Source organism: Trematomus bernacchii, unplaced genomic scaffold (genome assembly GCF_902827165.1).
Source record: "Trematomus bernacchii unplaced genomic scaffold, fTreBer1.1, whole genome shotgun sequence".
NCBI classification, from domain to species: domain Eukaryota; kingdom Metazoa; phylum Chordata; class Actinopteri; order Perciformes; family Nototheniidae; genus Trematomus; species Trematomus bernacchii.
This window is the reverse complement of record NW_022987608.1, coordinates 7,097,616-7,114,329: the sequence shown is the minus strand read 5'-3', so window position 1 is coordinate 7,114,329 and position 16,714 is coordinate 7,097,616. Positions and strand designations below refer to the sequence as shown.

At 42.2% G+C, this 16,714-nt stretch overlaps 1 protein-coding gene across 4 annotated transcripts in view; it reads right to left on the bottom strand.

Moving 5' to 3' along the window:
* scube1 (signal peptide, CUB domain, EGF-like 1) overlaps positions 1-16,714 on the bottom strand; it is a 74,986-nt gene that overhangs the window by 30,564 nt on the left and 27,708 nt on the right. For 2 of the 4 annotated variants that reach the window (XM_034131445.1, XM_034131446.1), the window contains exons 5-7: positions 8,095-8,223; positions 5,656-5,772; positions 927-1,016 (exon numbers count right to left, since the gene is read on the bottom strand). In XM_034131445.1, the coding sequence (XP_033987336.1) occupies positions 927-1,016; positions 5,656-5,772; positions 8,095-8,223 (336 nt within the window). The remainder of the gene's footprint in view (positions 1-926; positions 1,017-5,655; positions 5,773-8,094; positions 8,224-16,714) is intronic. The other 2 variants (XM_034131447.1, XM_034131448.1) reach the window with 1 other exon arrangement.

Sequence of the window (16,714 nt, the reverse complement as noted above, 5' to 3'; positions counted from 1 at the left end):
ATTGGGGTGCAGGGGAGGAATGATGGGTTGAAGATCTGAAAAGAAAAGTGGCAGGGTCCAGTGCTTCAGAAACCAAATAATGCCCATCTCGTTTATTTTTGTATAAGTTCTCGATGTCGCACCTTTCATCAATAGCAGCAGAAACCGAACCTGAAAACCATCCTTAAAAACAAAGGTAGCATGGGACTGTTGGTTTGATTCGCTCGCCTTTACTGCCCCTTCAGAAGATTGTGGTTTTGAGAATAGGCTGCCAAGTACAGTGTAAAACGTTTATGGGGCAACCATGGGGCAAGCTTGGTCCAGAACGTTATTTTACAACATTGGTGGTCTATTAGGGGAATGGAACACATACATTGTACAGTAAAGCTGCTTTCACATGACAAGCGGTAAAACGGCTCTGTGCTGTCGTTGATGTTGTGTTTCTACCCTCAGCGTCGCGAATCGTACGAAATTGCGAGCAGTTCTTGATTGCTGTTGACTTTTTGATGCACAACCAATCAGATGACAGCTGTGCTAAGCGGCGCAAGCTAACAAGGGAGGTACCCATACAAACGAAACGTATCTGGTGCTTTCACCGCAAGGCTCTGCACCCAACCTCACAGTGAGCAAAGAGCGAATCATGTGAATGCGGCTTAAGGTGCAACATGGAAAGTAAATGTTAGTCATCGAGTAAAACCTTTAGTAGTTTTAGGAAGGACCAGTTCAAAGGAAAACAGGGACTTCTTTCACTTTGTTTTCATCACGTAAGGTACAGAAGCAACAAAACGGACTGTGGGAGACACAGTGGGCATCATCGGATTACAAAAATAATTTTTTTTAACAAAATAAAGACAGAGAGGAGGACGAGGAGGAACGGAGAGGAATGGAGTCGGGGATACAAGCACAAGCGCCATGGCAACACATAGAAAGAGGAAGAAAAGAGTTACCCATAAGTAGCCGCCGTTTCACCCGCTTGTCCACATCAGCTACTGACGTGGCATTGAACTCAGAGCTCTCAATTGCAGCCTCATCTTTCTCTAAAACACAAGTGACAAGGGGACAAACAGTGAGCAGCAGGTTAATGAGAAGCCCAAATGACCAGACCTTCAGCCCCTCTTGGTGTTTGAGCAAAAAAACCAAAGCCAAGAAGCAAGAAGCGATGAGGAAGCGCCAAAATCCCTGTTAGAGTGTTAATCCCCAAACAAATGATAAATCCCCCAGAGCAAACAAAAGAACAAAACAAAATAAATGAAATATTGGTATCAGTGTGTAGCTCACAAAATGAAGCGGTAGATAGGCAAGAAGGTAGGTGGGGAGGGAAGGAGATTGAGGACTTACATGAAAAAGTAAACCAATAAAAGATGGTTAGAGGTGTGGGGGTTTTAGGGATGGAATGAGGTTGGGGTGAACATTAACGGGGATCTTAAATCTTATGTTGACGTTACTGTTTGCAGATGGAGTTTCTGTCTTCCATATCAAACAGCCACACTTTCTCAGCAATGATTCCCTTGCGTTAGGATGGAGGAGGAAGACGAGAAAGAAAGGGAGGGGAGGATACTTGTCCAACCTTTCCAAGACAAGCTGTCTTAAATGTTGGAACAGAGACGGAACCAAGTTGTAATGATGACAAAAAGAGGTGAAGGGGTGGAAGACGAGAGGTCGAACAGCAGCGAGAAGTGATCAAACAACCAAGCAATGACAAGATTTTTGAGTGAAATGATGAACAGAGAAGAAAAAAAGATAGCGAGGTAGAAAAGGAAAGGCAGAATCAGTCCCATCATGGCCCACAATGGGAGAGCTATACGAGGGACAAAGGGGTGCACACACTGAGAAATGGGGTTTGAAGGGGCAGTGCAGGGAGGGCATGCAGAGAAATAAAAAGGCAGGAGGGGGTAGTCTGGGGGCAGCGCTGGTTGCCTGTTTGTCTATGGAACACATCACAACTGGCTTTAACAGTTAACGCTGGAAGAACCACAATCCAAAATGTGGGCAGCGGGGGGGGGGGGGGCTGAGGTCGGAGGGTGGCCCTGACGATGGTTGTAGAAAGGGTTAAGATGGCATGCATGTGGTGCGTTGAGGATGGTGGGTTTTACGTTAGCGAGGAGGGAGGCGGCCTTTCATTTGGGCCTGAGTCATTAGGGCCTGAATGAGCATCTCTTCTTGAATAGACGCCACTTGCCGCTATAGGACTGGGCTTTGATGTATACACTCAGTCCTGAGGTTGGTGAGGGGTGGATATGGGGGTAATTAATGTTCATTCCATTCCCCTGTCCCGCTACCGTTTTCTCTCTCTCCTCTCGGGAGCTTGATGGACATAGTGGAGGACTCTCTGAAGTACACTCAGGGATGAATGGAGGCTTTCTGGTGCTCGGCTAACGAGTGAAATGTGGCTGTATGAATGTGTGCGTGATTGTTGAATTGAGAGCTTGGGCATACCAGTCCGTGTGCTTTTGAGCGTCTGCTTTCTTAAGTGTGTGAACAAATCTGTCACGGAGGGAGATAAAATGTGTGGGTGGATGTGTGAGCCAGGTTGAGAAGGGGTGGGAAGAGAGGAGTCCCTGCCACTCACTTCTAAAGAGTCTACAGGGCTAAGCAGTGGTCTGAGGCCCACAGAGAGGGGAGTGATTAGAGAGCCAGACCACAGGACATGGAGGGGGGAAGAGTTAAACCACGCTAATCTACTACAGCTAGGAGAATGGTAAACACCGATGCACTGGGAAAAACAACAACACAAGGACCAGGGTCACTATAAACAACAACAATAAGAAAAAACAAAATGTTATTCAATTCCAAAAAGGGTATTAAAAAAAAAAAGAAAAAAAAAAGGGAAACCATACAAGTGCAGGGCAGGCTCTCCCATGCAGCTGGACAAGCAGACACACACACATATGATTGGACGGATTAGTAAAAGAGGAGGTGGCAGACACTTGGACGATATGGCACATGTGAGTGGACAGAGGCAGTAGAAAGAAGGGTTAGCGGTGCAAGCCCCTGCCTCTCTATCAGGGAGTATGGAGCAAGGAAGGGGGCTGATGGATGGGGATGTTGTTGTCGGCAGGTTTGTGGTTCTTGCTTTGCTTTTTTGTGTTCGGGAGGTGGAGGATGAGGAGGTAGAGAGAGAGGTGGAGGAGGAGGAGGAGTAGGGTTAGGTTTGCTTATGAGGGAGCTTAACTTAAGATCAGGCTGCAATTGAGATGTCCGCTTTTAGCCACAAAGTCTAACACGTGGCCCCCTGACCCCCGTCCCGTACCGTACCGCCCCACCCCAACAGCACCCAGAGCCAGTCTTTCCTCTTGTGCACTGAGGATTTATCCTTTCAATCCACCTGAATTGAGTTTTAACATGGATGCTCAGACAAGACAGGCAATCAGGAAGCAGCAGGAGGAGAAGGAGGAGGAGTAGGAAGAGGAGGAGGAGGTCGGAGGAGCAGAGGGATAGCACTATATAGAAAGAATAAAGGAAAGGTGGGGACAGGTGGGTCCATTGAGCAATTGGGACACCCAGTCCGAAGACCTTTCTCTCGTCAAATCAAATAGAGATAGAGAGAAAAAACACAAGACATTTGGAAAGAAGGGAGGGTTCTCTCTCGTTTTTATCGTATCTTCTTCTTCGCAGCCTTTTCCTTGATGGTGTGTTCTTCTTTAAAGTAGCTGGAAAGAAAAAGGGGTTAATGGCAGTCAAAACCTAGCAGCACAGCAAACTGCTCGTGTGTTGATAGAGACAGAGGGAGGTGTTTCCAGTGTACGAACAACAGGAAGGACAGCACATCAAAGTCAGATAATTGTGTGTCCATGGTTTTATCAACAGCATTGACATCATTCTGTGTGTTTGTGTTTTTCAGTTCACAGCATGAATGAGTGTGTGTTGTTTGGTTGTGCAGGTGGTTGCAATCTCACATGTAACGATGTGTTTAAACGCACTTCCACTTTGTTTTCTTTGGTTTAAACCACAAGGAATTGTTGACTTTTTCTTTTGTTGGATCATTGGGATCTCGCTGTCCAATTACAAATGAACCACAGCTTGTAAACAAAAGTCACATGGACTGAAGCAGCTCACTAATTGGCAGAGATTAGGTGACCCATAATCTTGGTGGGTTAGCGATTCTGGCAGTAGGGGAAAACTTCAGTTCCTACCACTACAATAACTGGAGGTTATCACTTTTGGGGAAAAACATGAATTCATTTAGGGCACAACTTTGATTACTTGCTGATTTAATTATTAACTTGAGGATGCAAAGATGCAGAATTGATCAACACCTTCAATGTGCTTCATATATTACAGCCCTTGAGGCCACACTACAACCACTGTGACTGGAACCAGCTGCAGTGGGCTGGCTAAGGTCATAAATGTGGTGATGAAATTACTGTAAGACTTTACAAAAGACTAATAACATATATATCAGCAAAAACAAGGCGGAAAAGAACAGTTATGAAGAACTCCACTTACCTTGAACGCTTTTATTTATCCGTTACCGATTAAAACAATTGCAAGACAAAAATCAATGTCCATTATGTGAGAGCTAGGATGTCCTCAGCATGTTGTGGAGTCAACTGAGTTCTGACATGAGGAATGGGGTATCAGAGTGGGTATTGATACATTCAAAAGCAACTCACTTTCAAACATGTAACACAGGAATAACGTTATGGCTCCAATGGATCATTCAAGAGACTTTTTGCAATGCAGCGCACCTCTACGGACTTTATATCCGATGTGCGACAGCTTCACAATCTGAAAACCCTGAGAGGCTGTGCTCAGGGCAAGAAAGCCCAAACACCCAGTTCCCAATCGAGCTTCTACGTTGACTCTTTGGGTATGATAAGGTGAAGATCATAACCCTTGATAAGTAGTTAAAAAAATGGTCTTATTTTAAACAAGGTGCTCTCAGTATGCAAATCAGCTATTTTAAAAATGTTTGCATCTACTGAGAGCAATCACTGTCATTTTGAGCCTGAAATAAACATGATAATAAAACACATATTTGAATGTGACTCTGCATTAATAGTTGATTTAAGGATTTTGTTCTTTTCTAAATCTACTGACAATCTCACTACCGTGTTTCTGTTGGGTTGAACATAATACGAGTATCTTAGCAGGTTTGATGCAGCATTAAGTTGGCAAGAACCTGGAAAAATGATTGATTTAATAAGGTCTAATTCTTATTCTTTATCGCTGACAAGCTCACACTTGAGTGTTACCCATGTCATTTTTATGACTGGGGATTGATTCTACCTGTAAATCAGTGTGCATCAATCTGTTAAAGTGCTGTTTCCCTCAGTATCAAGGGAAGGAGAGAGGAATGGCTGTGGAGCTCGGAGATGATCTATCTTTCAACTGTCCAACTCCAACCCCCGAACACACTTCCACATTCTGTTACTTTGCTTCTTTTATCAGCTGTGCTACACCGACACGGTCATGGCCTTCTACCATACAACAGATGTCACAGTCAAACAGCTGTGTGTGTGTGTGTGTGTGTGTGTGTGTGTGTGTGTGTGTGTGTGTGTGTGTGTGTGTGTGTGTGTGTGTGTGTGTGTGTGTGTGTGTGTGTGTGGTGTGTGTGTGTGTGTGTGTGTGGTGTGTGTGTGTGTGTGTGTGTGTGTGTGTGTGTGTGTGTGTGTGTGTGTGTGTGTGTGTGTGTGTGTGTGTGAGAACTGGGAAGACTTCTTGGTTGTCACTCACCGATGCAGGTCTTGCTGTCTGAGTGCAGGGCGTACTTCTGATGGCAGCCACACACCGGCCCTGTGTCTGTGTCATCGCATGTGTGCTGGCAACCGCCGTTTCCATAGTTACACGTCACTGAATACAACACACACACATTCCTGGCTTGTATATCATGCGCAAAACATGGCTCGTGAAATTTTAAAAAGGTCCACTCATTCTTGATTTAGCTTTAACAACAATATGGGGGGGCAGTAACGAAGACGCAACATGGATGCTGTATTGGATATATGGCTCGGGGTGACAGGTGGGAGAGGGCCATAAAAGGATGCAATGAGAGAGACGAAGGAGTGAATTAAGGAGACAAGGAGAGATAAACAGAGAAAGGGTGAGTGTAATAAAATCGGGAAAAAATAACAAGGAGTAGCTGGAAAAAATTTAATTGCCAGACAATTTATGTTAAAGGGTCCTAAAAATATGGTCTTCAGTGATGGTTATGTTATCCTAAATGTCTGTTTCTCTGTTTCTTAAATATATGTCCTTGTTAGTGCTCTTAATGCTGTGATGCAACAAAATAAATCAGACTTGAATGTATTATCGTATGGTAAAAAGAGAGGACTACAGAGCAACAGAAATAAGATCAGGAGAAAGGGAGAATTAGATAGAGTAGGATGTATAAGGAAGATGGAGAAGGGAGAACAAAGATGGGGCGAGGGACAAAGAAAGAGAGGATAAGAACATTTTGAAAATAATATGTTTATAGTGTTTGAAATTCTTTGGTAATATAAAATCTATATAAAGGTAAGGTCCTATTGTTTGTATCATATCTAAGCACCTTTTGATATTTAGTATTTAAGGGTTTAATGGAATACCACTTCTGTTTCTAAAATCAACTTTTAAAACATATCTTTTAATTGCATGTTTTAAGCTTTTGATAGCTTAAGACACACAATCAGACTGGTTAGGGTTAGGAAAAGATTGCGGTTTGGGTTTAATTCACTACTTTGATAAAGTGAGGGGACCATCGTCCACCGTAAGTTCAAACTGGGTTCCATGCATTTTAATTGTTCTTAAACAGGTTCCCAACTTCCTTGAAATCTCAAGGTCAAAAGGCAAAAAGAGGAAAAGGAAGAGGGAAAGAGAAAATATATAAGCTAACAACAAAAGGATAAGAAAAGATGTTGAAAGGTGAGAAGGAGAATCCATCCATAGAGGAGAGATATGGAGAAAATTGTAAAGAAGAGATCATAATGCAGGATCTTTCCTGGAGCTTTTTCGAGTACTTGCAAACCCTTACGCAGCAGAAAATAAAAAGCTTTAAACTTGGCCGTAAAAACAGCCAACTGAGAAGTACTTTTTAACGGGCCACAAACTATTGAGATGGGGTTTGCCATAGTAAACAGAATTGATTTGTCTAACTCAAACTATTTCAACAGTTTGTGATTCCTCCAAGTTTTTAACCTCCTAATTTGCCTCGTTGACAGTTCTCCAGTGGGAAAGGGATAGAAAACTATTCAGATGAAGAGAAGAGAGGAGGTGAGAGATGAAATACAAAGAAAAAAAGGGTGTAAAGACGTGAGAGGATGTGAGAAACAGAACAAAAGAGGGCATAAGGAGAAAGGAGGGAAGATTTGGGGATAAAGCTAGCATTTCTTCCATCATGTCCTGTGCCGCAGTGCTCATCAGGCCGGCACAGCACCGGGTCCCTGGCGTCTAATGGAATATTACCACAGCAGGTGACACATTAGAGCCCTTTCGGAGGCTTTCACAATCTTTACACTCTCACCGTCTGAGAGGAGAACAAGATGTGATGCCAAACAAATCGTAACTAAAAGCTTATTTTTCCCCCCTCAAAAACAGCAGCCCTAAATTCCATGGCTGCAGGCGCTCGGCGTGAAGAGTGAGAAACAGAGATGGAGCTGCGAGGGGGGAGTTCGAGACATGAATTCTCTCTCTACTGAATCCTTCAGCACCTTCGGCTTGGCCTGAAACGCTTAACTGATTTTGGTATTAAATGTCCGCCCTCATAATTTACCCCTGAAGGCCTACTGGATCTTGTCCATCATTGCTATTACAGATGTTTATTATTAAAACAGTTAAGATCCTTCATTGCACCAGTACGTAACCTCAATAAAATCAGAAACAGAGTGTTAATACCTTAATCCCATGTGAACTGTAAAAAGGAATTGACAACTAAATAGAGTGGTGCAGTGATGACATATTTCTGAAGGGCAACCCGGAATTTTTAACACTAACGGAAGCTTAGGATATTCCATCTAATGGCGTATTTGATGGCATAGAACAAAAACAACTTTGACCAAAGATCTTATTTCAAGCATCTAACCAGAAACATGTTAAAAAAAAAACATTGACTTCAAGACGAGGGAACCAGAAAGCGGTTAAATGCTTACTCAATTCACTCATGGGGGGTGTTACACTGAGGTTAGGTGTGATACGTACATATGCAGTCTTTCTGGTTTTTGTTCAGCTCAAAGCCAGGACGGCACTCGCACGACACCCCGCCCTTGCCTGGAGCCTCTCTGCAGATGTGGGCACAGCCGTGGTCCTTGTTCATGCAGTTCATCCCATCTGTTCAGGGGACAGGGACAAAGAAACAGAGCTGAGGAACTGTTGTCTTACAAGTCATCAATTATATCATGGAGTAAGAAACTTCAAATCGAAATATTCACGACTGAACGAGCAACAGTGAGGTAAGAACACCTTTAGTTATGATTTGGATTCTTTAAAAGTCAGATTTCTCAGGATTATGTGGGCGTAGTTTGATCAGATTTGATTGACAGTGACCAAACAAACCACCAATTTCATATGTATTGCAGAGGATTACATGAAACCATATCCTACATCAACACAGCTACCTTTAAACCAGTAAGTGAGAAACGCAGAAACCTCTTATTTGAAATAATCTACTTTGGCAGATAATAATGTGTTCATGTCAGAACATTTCAGCCAAAGTGAGGAACTGATTTAGGAAATACATTTTTGGGCATTTAACTTTCCGAAGATATATCTGTATCACTCTTTTGACATCATGCCTCCAACAGCCATACTGGATCTGCAGTTTTACAGAGCTGTACAGAGAGTTTCAGCTCATTGTTTCCATGTCTTGTACACTGCCATCAACAGAAAACACAACACAGACATACTGTAGTTGGAGCCTAGCTGGACACAAATATGACTCCAAATGAATAATAACGTTGCTCTGTAACTGCTGGAAAGAAGCAACTGCTAAGAAGTTCACCATAAGTGAAAATGATTGTCGTTCCTCTGATGTCAAGGATTAAAATGTGACTGTTGGTGAAAACTTGACAAATGAGACAAAGCAAGAACTACAGGCACATTACAAAATAAAATATGAAAGAGTGGAACCCCTGTGGTAGGAATTATGAAACTGCAAGTTTATTGAACACCACATGTTTAAACAACCAAATGCAAAACAGAACAACACTTTTTTTTTTAATGATGTCGTATGTAAGATGAGTTGAGGCGTTTAACAGCCTGTTCTTTTTGCCTGGAACAGTGAGCACGGTCCTCAGGCTGAACAGCCAGCGGTCATCAAACCAATGTTTTCTTTTGTAATTAGAAACTACTTTTACCATTTCTCGAATCCCCACTCTCTCACACACTAAAACCCAGACACATTTCCTCTTCATCATCATCACCAATAAAGCCCTTCAGCGGTCACTAATCCGAGGCTTCGTCTTGTCACCGCTGACCCTCTTTCTATCCCTTCATACTTTCACCGGAGCCTGTTACATGTGGTCTCCTATCCTGGTGATTTGTAGAGCATGATACTAGTCTAAATAGGCCAGTGTTTAAATCTTCATCAGCTGGAGGGAAAACAAGTAGGAGGAGGACCGAGGGCTAGTCTCTAGAGAGGTGAATAGGGAAGGAGAAGCCAGCCAAAGATATCACTGAGCTCTGGGAAGAACTGGAAAAGTTAGTTTTTGGGGAGAGTGCGGTCGTCTACCTGTCATGGCACAATCAAATATCTTAACTTGCAAAAGACGGCTTCTTTCACAGAGTTTTGTACGTGTTTTCAAAAGAGCTTTGATCCACTCACGAGCTGATCAATGTTCTAGATATTATGTTTTTTTTCTGATTTTGTTAGCTGTTCCATGACGTGAACTGACACGTAGAGGGAACATTGTGTTCCTCATGTCAGGAAAATGATGGGTCAGTACTTCTTCAACGCATTTCTTTGGGACTTTTTAAATGAGTACTTATTATTTGAGACACTCCTGTTACAGGACATAATTATCTTGCTTTTCAGTCCATTGTCTTCAGTTCCATGCCAAAGTGTTTCGCGGTTAGGAGAGTTAGGAGAAATATATGAAACTTAATAAGAAATTGTTCGAAAAATCTCACTCGACACTGGCTTGAGTTTCAATAATCAGGATACAAGTATTAATTTCTTGCAAGAAAGGAACAAGCAGCCCCAAAAAACTGAAGGAATTTAATTAATCACGTAACACCAAAAAACGTACAACCTAAGACGGCACTACTTTTATCTACTTGAATGGAGTAACACATGACACCTTTCCTTTACAACACTCTCAAATGAACTGACTGAGCCTAAATTCAGTCTGTCTGTAGAGTTTGTAAAGCTCTATTACACCGAGCATTTAGGGGAAATCTAAAAATCTTAATAGTTTATTCTGCTGCAGATAAGAATCCAAATGCCAGTTATGTGTATTTGGCTGTAAAGACCCCATGCTTGAGGATGCTCTCCAAACAAATCCAATCACCATGAGGAAAATGTAAGAAGTAAGAGACAAGTGTTTCAAATTAAATGAATGACATTTTAAGAAAAAAAGAAACACAAACAATAAGTGATTACCGCCATTGTCCTTATTTTCGCTATTTACTCACGATTTGCATTTGGTAGCACTCACCAAAAAGATTTGGTTCAAAGACACGCCCCTTCTCTGATCACCATGGTGAATAATGTCCCTTCATGGGGCCCAAGAGCGCTTCAAGTACATCATTAAGGCGCCGTTTCTTCTAGAGAGTCTCCTTCACAAACAAAAAGTCCTTTCTTAAACACCGCCATTCTAGCTGTCCACTCCAACAGGACCATTCCATCAAAGTCCAAAATCAAAGGAGCCAAAGGAAATTGTGCAGTTACATGATTAACAAAAGATCAAACTAAGTCTGCCCCTCTGTCCAACGTTATATAATTCAGACAATATAGCATTAAATGTAGGCAGGTATTGATGCAGTTTTGAACTGTACAACTGACAGGGCAATGGAGCCAGGGGATAGAAAAAAAGTTTAAAAGTTTCCAAAAGCATTCATTGACCCTGTTTGAAAACTCATAAGAAAGTATCTACAATCAATTTAAACCTGGGAGAAGTCAAATAAACGGAGGCAGAGGGAGAAGGTGGACACAGCCCAGGACTCGGCACAATCGAGCCTAAAACAACAAACACCAACTGCGGCCTCTCAACGTGTCCGATGTGACGAGGCAGGGCGAGAGGGAGAGCCGGCTGCTCACTGACACGTTTACTCGTCAGAGCTGAGGAACCCACATGGGTCCCTGGATACATATTCAGCCGGATCTGATGTCCAACTCTGTTTGGATCAATATCAGAGCTGACCTGCTGACACAAGGTGAGGAGTGGGAGTGGAATCAGGAGTTTAAGACTTGCATGAGAGAAGGTTTTAAGTGCACTAAAAGTTGCCATCCTCATACAACAGACCTGCAGGACAGAGGCTGGAGGAAGAGTATGTGCAGGGGAACAGATCAAGAGAATGGGTTCACTAAAAAATCACTAAATGACCTCCTGCTCAACAATACAATGCATAAAGCATGCAGACATGGCTGCACGGTCACATGAGCGCTCACCATAACATATAGAGGAGCACACGGACACAGCAAAATACAAATTAAGCAAATATAAAGTGTAAATAGCTGCATCATTCCTACCTTCACAACTTTAACATATCACTGACTTTTTGGACAAGAGAAATATGGTTCTGTAAACACAATTAAAAAGATATGAGCACTTATAGTCGGGTTAAGGCCATTGTCCTTCTTTCTGTAACACTTAATACGAATTTAAAAAGTGCAGACACACAGGTGCTTGGGAAGATATAAATACAATCTTAAAAATAATAATGAAGTTATTGTTGCCGAAATGTACTCTTAATGTAGTGCATGCATGTCAATATTTTATAGCTTCCCAAGCCTTTTTGAAAATGGGACATGAAAAGCAAACCACATGGCAGAAACACTAAGAACAGTTGAATCTGGTTCAGAAACTTTTATTTAAAGGAAGCTCCAGTTTCAAACTAAAATCAAGTGACCGTGATATTGGGTAGGAGATTCCTGTAATAATAAGGCGGCTAGTTGGATAGAGATGTCCCGTGATATGTAATGTAAGCTTGATCAATAATCCGTAAAGACCTGAGGTCATGTATTGCCTTTTGATCGCCATTTTAGGAAGTATTTTTTAGCTGATAAAATGTCTGTAAACTAAAAACAGTAGCTACCACAAGTAAATGGAAAGGTATCCCCAAGACAGATGGTATGTTTTGGAAAAAGGTTGCCTAAAATGCCTCTTTAAAGTAAAGTGGTGTTTATGTCCCTTTCAGTGGCAATCCTTCAGTGAGCAATGAAAATGGATTGAGATGGTTGGCGTTTCCTTCTTTTTTTTTCCAGCTGGAAGAGGAGCTGTGTTTTGATTGGAGAGGTCAGCAGGTTTAAAAACTACTGAAGCTCCACACTGGGAGCCCAGCGGGTCCAGATAAAACACTCAGACACGTCTTCAGGGCCCAGCAAGAGCCGCTCTGTCTCTCACACAGTCTCTCCTCTGTTCCTCTGTCTCTTTTATTACCCTCTGTCTGTCTTTCTCCTTCCCTCTCCCCTGCCTTTTCTTTATCCACCTCTCCACACATCTCTCTCAGGAGCTCTGACTCCAGATGAGGTCCAAGCATATCACAGCCGTGTTATTACAACCCGACTCTTGCAGCGTTACACCCCAAAGCCCCGAAAGTCTGGCTGGCAGAGTATAATGGGAGACAAAAAAAAAAGCAGGAATGAAGTGAAAGAGAGACGGATGGAGAGAAGAAAGAGGAGAGGAATGTGGAAGAGGTAGAAGGAGAGGGATAATTTAGAGCCTCATATTCGCCTCCTCCTTGTTTCCTCGGAGGATGATGAGGAATGAGGTGATGCTGAACGGTCTCACAGCCAGATCTCCTCATCGGGGAGAAAGAGACATTTCACATGTTCAAATAACTCTGTAGAAAATATGATGATAGCTTTCAAAGGTGTCGCAACATTTACACATTTTATTGCATTCAACTGCTTTTAATACTCATATACTCAATGCCACTGTTGAGATAAATGTAGACACTATTAATGTTGTCACTTGCTGCTACCTCACTTTTGATTTCACCTCGATTGGACTCCGCTTTTTACTTCCGTAACATATTCACATCCCTGTGTAACCCTCAAGCTTCTATTGGCCAGCGTACCAACACATTGTACATGATAGGCTAAGGGGCAGGACATTTCTTAGCGGTTGACCAATCACAATAGAGCCGACAAGCTGACCAATCAAAGCAGACTGGGCTCTGGTTTCAAACAGAGGATGAAAAGGCAGTATGAGAACAATAACAAATGTATTCAACTTTAAAGCATGTGACAGTAAAAAAGGCACAAAATACAAATAAGAACCTGAAAAGGAGCATTATAGGGCCCCTTTAAAACAGAATGACTTTCATGCACCGAGAAAGGAGGGAATAGGCCAACCTTAATCCAGGGACAAATTAGTTAAATATCTGCCTTTAGGGTTTGCTGTCTCTACAACTATAGACTTATGTGTAGAGACAAGGTATCTGGCTATCTTCTGAAGAATGTAGTAAATACAGCATACTGACACTGTCCATTAAGAGCATCTGTGTGTGCGTCTAACTCTACATGCACATGCACACCAGCCAATGACCATGTGCATTCCTGTCTGTGTGTATAAATTACAAGTGTTTGTACTGTGACTGTATGGTAGACACAAAGCCACACATAAAGAACTCCACTTAAAAGGCCCCTTTTAAATGAAGCTTTTTAAAAAGCCTCAAACGCTCTATCAAACAGGAACAATTTAAACTGCTGTAACAGCTTCCTGTGTGAAGAAAACACTGCTGCAGACTGCAGAGAGAGGCTGTTACATCACCTCAGCCCGTGCACTGCCTTGTATGTGGGATCGTGTTGGACCTACTTTACATTTGCCTTGTACTGGAGAGTATGTGCTTCGTCTCTTTCAATTTATGACATTAAAATTAGACATGCAACTTGTATATAAATGTGTATCCCAACATGTTATATAAATCAAAGATGAAGGGTTCGAGTTTTAACATTGAAAATCTGGGTAACTAAGCCAAACCATGCAAAACAGGACGAAGAGCTAGAGAATGAAACGAGACAAAATGTTCTGAACGAGTATTGAAGTGAACAGCTCTCCAGACAGAATAAAAAAACCCTCCTCAACCGTATCCCCCCCCCCTCACTCCCACCCCCGCCTTCCTTCAACTTTTCCATCCATGCTCTTGTAAATGCCGTTTTAATTGAAATCTGTCAGGCGCTGGCTGTGGGTCTGCACTGGTCTGCTCAAACCGCACTGCTATAGGTGCTAAGCCATGAATTTCAATGAGAGCTTTTCTTTAACTGGCTGCATTGAACTCCTTTAAATAAGGACTGTGCCTTTTCTAATAACCCTCCCCAATCTCTTCTTCAAACTCGCACGCACGCACGCACGCACCCTCATTCTTTTTGCTTACTCCTTCAGTATCCAACTCTAACTCTCACAGTGGGAGTGATGTGCATTTGAACATCCCTACCGTATATGATTTTACAAAACCACGCTTTTATGTTTGGAGATTTGGAGGGAAACTAGTTCAATTAAAGCATGAAAAAGGCAGTATTTCTTTCAGAGCACACATAGCTAAGCAGTGAACGGTTGTGAAACCTGGAACAAAAATACTGTGTTTACCCTCCGCTTCAGTGAATCCAAAAAGAAAATGAACACGCCCAGAGCAATAACAGAGAGAGGGGACAAGTAGCAAAATCCCCTTTGTGACCGGAAATGTGCTCTTAATTTAGAGAAACACTAACAACCGCTAGCAAACTGCCCTGACCGTTCTTCCCTTTTATTTACAGTAACTTTGAAGATCAAATGACCAGCGGAACTACCTGGAACTGGAGTTCACTTGAACCCCCAGGATTACTTAAAGTCAATTAAGTTAGTGTTAAAGAAAGGATTGAAAATGACATTTTCTTTTTGATCTTCATAATCCTCAGTGTTTTACAATTGAAGTGGATAGCATAGTTAAATAGATATACAGTTGTAATGCGATCAAGTCACTTGAAGAGATGCTTTGCGGCTCTGGCTGTATTTAAAAATACTTTGTGAAAAGATTTCAATTATCTCACATTCACTGTATTTGTGGTATTCAATCCTCATCTTAGTGGTGATCATGTGATACACAAGTGGCAGTAACTACAAAGTCCAAACAATCAAGCCATTACGAATATTCCAATGATCAAATCTTTCTGTCATTAAAAGTGCTTTTCTTTCCATATATACTGTACACCCATATCCTGTTCAAAAAAGGTTTACATCCAATTAAGAAGCAATGACGCAAAATAATCTTTTCATATTTAAGGCATTAACTCAAAAGCACAGCACAAATGTACCTGGATGCAGCTCACACGTTTACAGAGGTGAATGATTATGACAAAATAACATCACTGTGATGGATTAGCTATCCCAATCAAATCAAATATCAAAACTGATACCTAGGGCGAACTGAAATGTGGGACATTTGCCTTAAATGCATGTTGCAGTTGGGAGAATATTCAGCACAAGCATTACTCTTGTCCTCTGAGCAACTTAAATCTATAACTTCAAGGCAGCAGCGTTTACATGGAGGCAAGAGAGCAGGCGAACCAGAGTTCAGTGTGTTGTGTTAACAGAGTCCAGCTGCTGAAGTTAAAGACAGGAGAAACATTTGGGAAACTGTTTAATTCACACTGAAAAAGTGAGATTGAGGGTGTGTGTATCAGGGTGTTAGCTTCCTGTAACAGGCTTGGAATTGAGGAGACAGTGTGACGTTTACTTGATGCTTATATGAGTGTGTTTTAACTCCTACAGTCCACTCCCCATGTTTCATGTGTTTGCTCCTGAGCGGCAGCGACACCAGGTCAGCTCCACGCCTTCGTACTAAACATTTCCACTGACCACAGACAAACTCTGGCCTAAAAATATTGCAGAGGGGAAACAGAGCAGAACAGAGGTATAAAACCTGGATTCCACCTTCCGCTTGCAGGTAAATAACTCGTATTTAAAAGGTAAATAACTCATATTTACCTGCAAGAGAGAGAGATTGCTGAGTTATTAAAGCTTGTTTGTAAAAGTTAAAATCACATGCTGGAATAATATTTAAACAAAGTATTTATAAAGTTAAGAAAGAGCGGGTGTTTAGGAACGAAAGCATTAGTCACTTTCAGCACCCCCACCATGCTCTGATGAAAGTGTGTGTGTGTGTGTGTGTGTGTGTGTGTGTGTGTGTGTGTGTGTGTGTGTGTGTGTGTGTGTGTGTGTGTGTGTGTGTGTGTGTGTGTGTGTGTGTGTGTGTGTGTTGTGTGTGTGTGTGTGTGTGGTGTGTGTGTGTGTGTGTGTGTGTGTTTGTGTGTGTGTGTGTGTGTGTGTGTGTGTGTGTGTGTGTGTGTGTGTGTGTGTGTGTGTGTGTGTGTGTGTGTGTGTGTGTGTGTGTGTGTGTGTGTGTGTGTGTGTGTGTGTGTGTGTGTGTGTGTGTGTGTGTGTGTGTGTGTGTGTGTGTGTGTGTGTGTGTGTGTGTGTGTGTGTGTGTGTGTGTGTGTGAGTGTGAGCGAGCTTGGTCTATAACTTTGGAACATTTAAGTTGTATTCAGTCGTCTTAAGACAGCCACTGTCCTGAATGTCCGGAGAGGTCACCTTACCGCCAAATCTTCCAAATACATGATTGAAAATGGTATCAATCCTGGACTTCACAACTAAACCAAAGTTATTCCTTTTAAACTCTA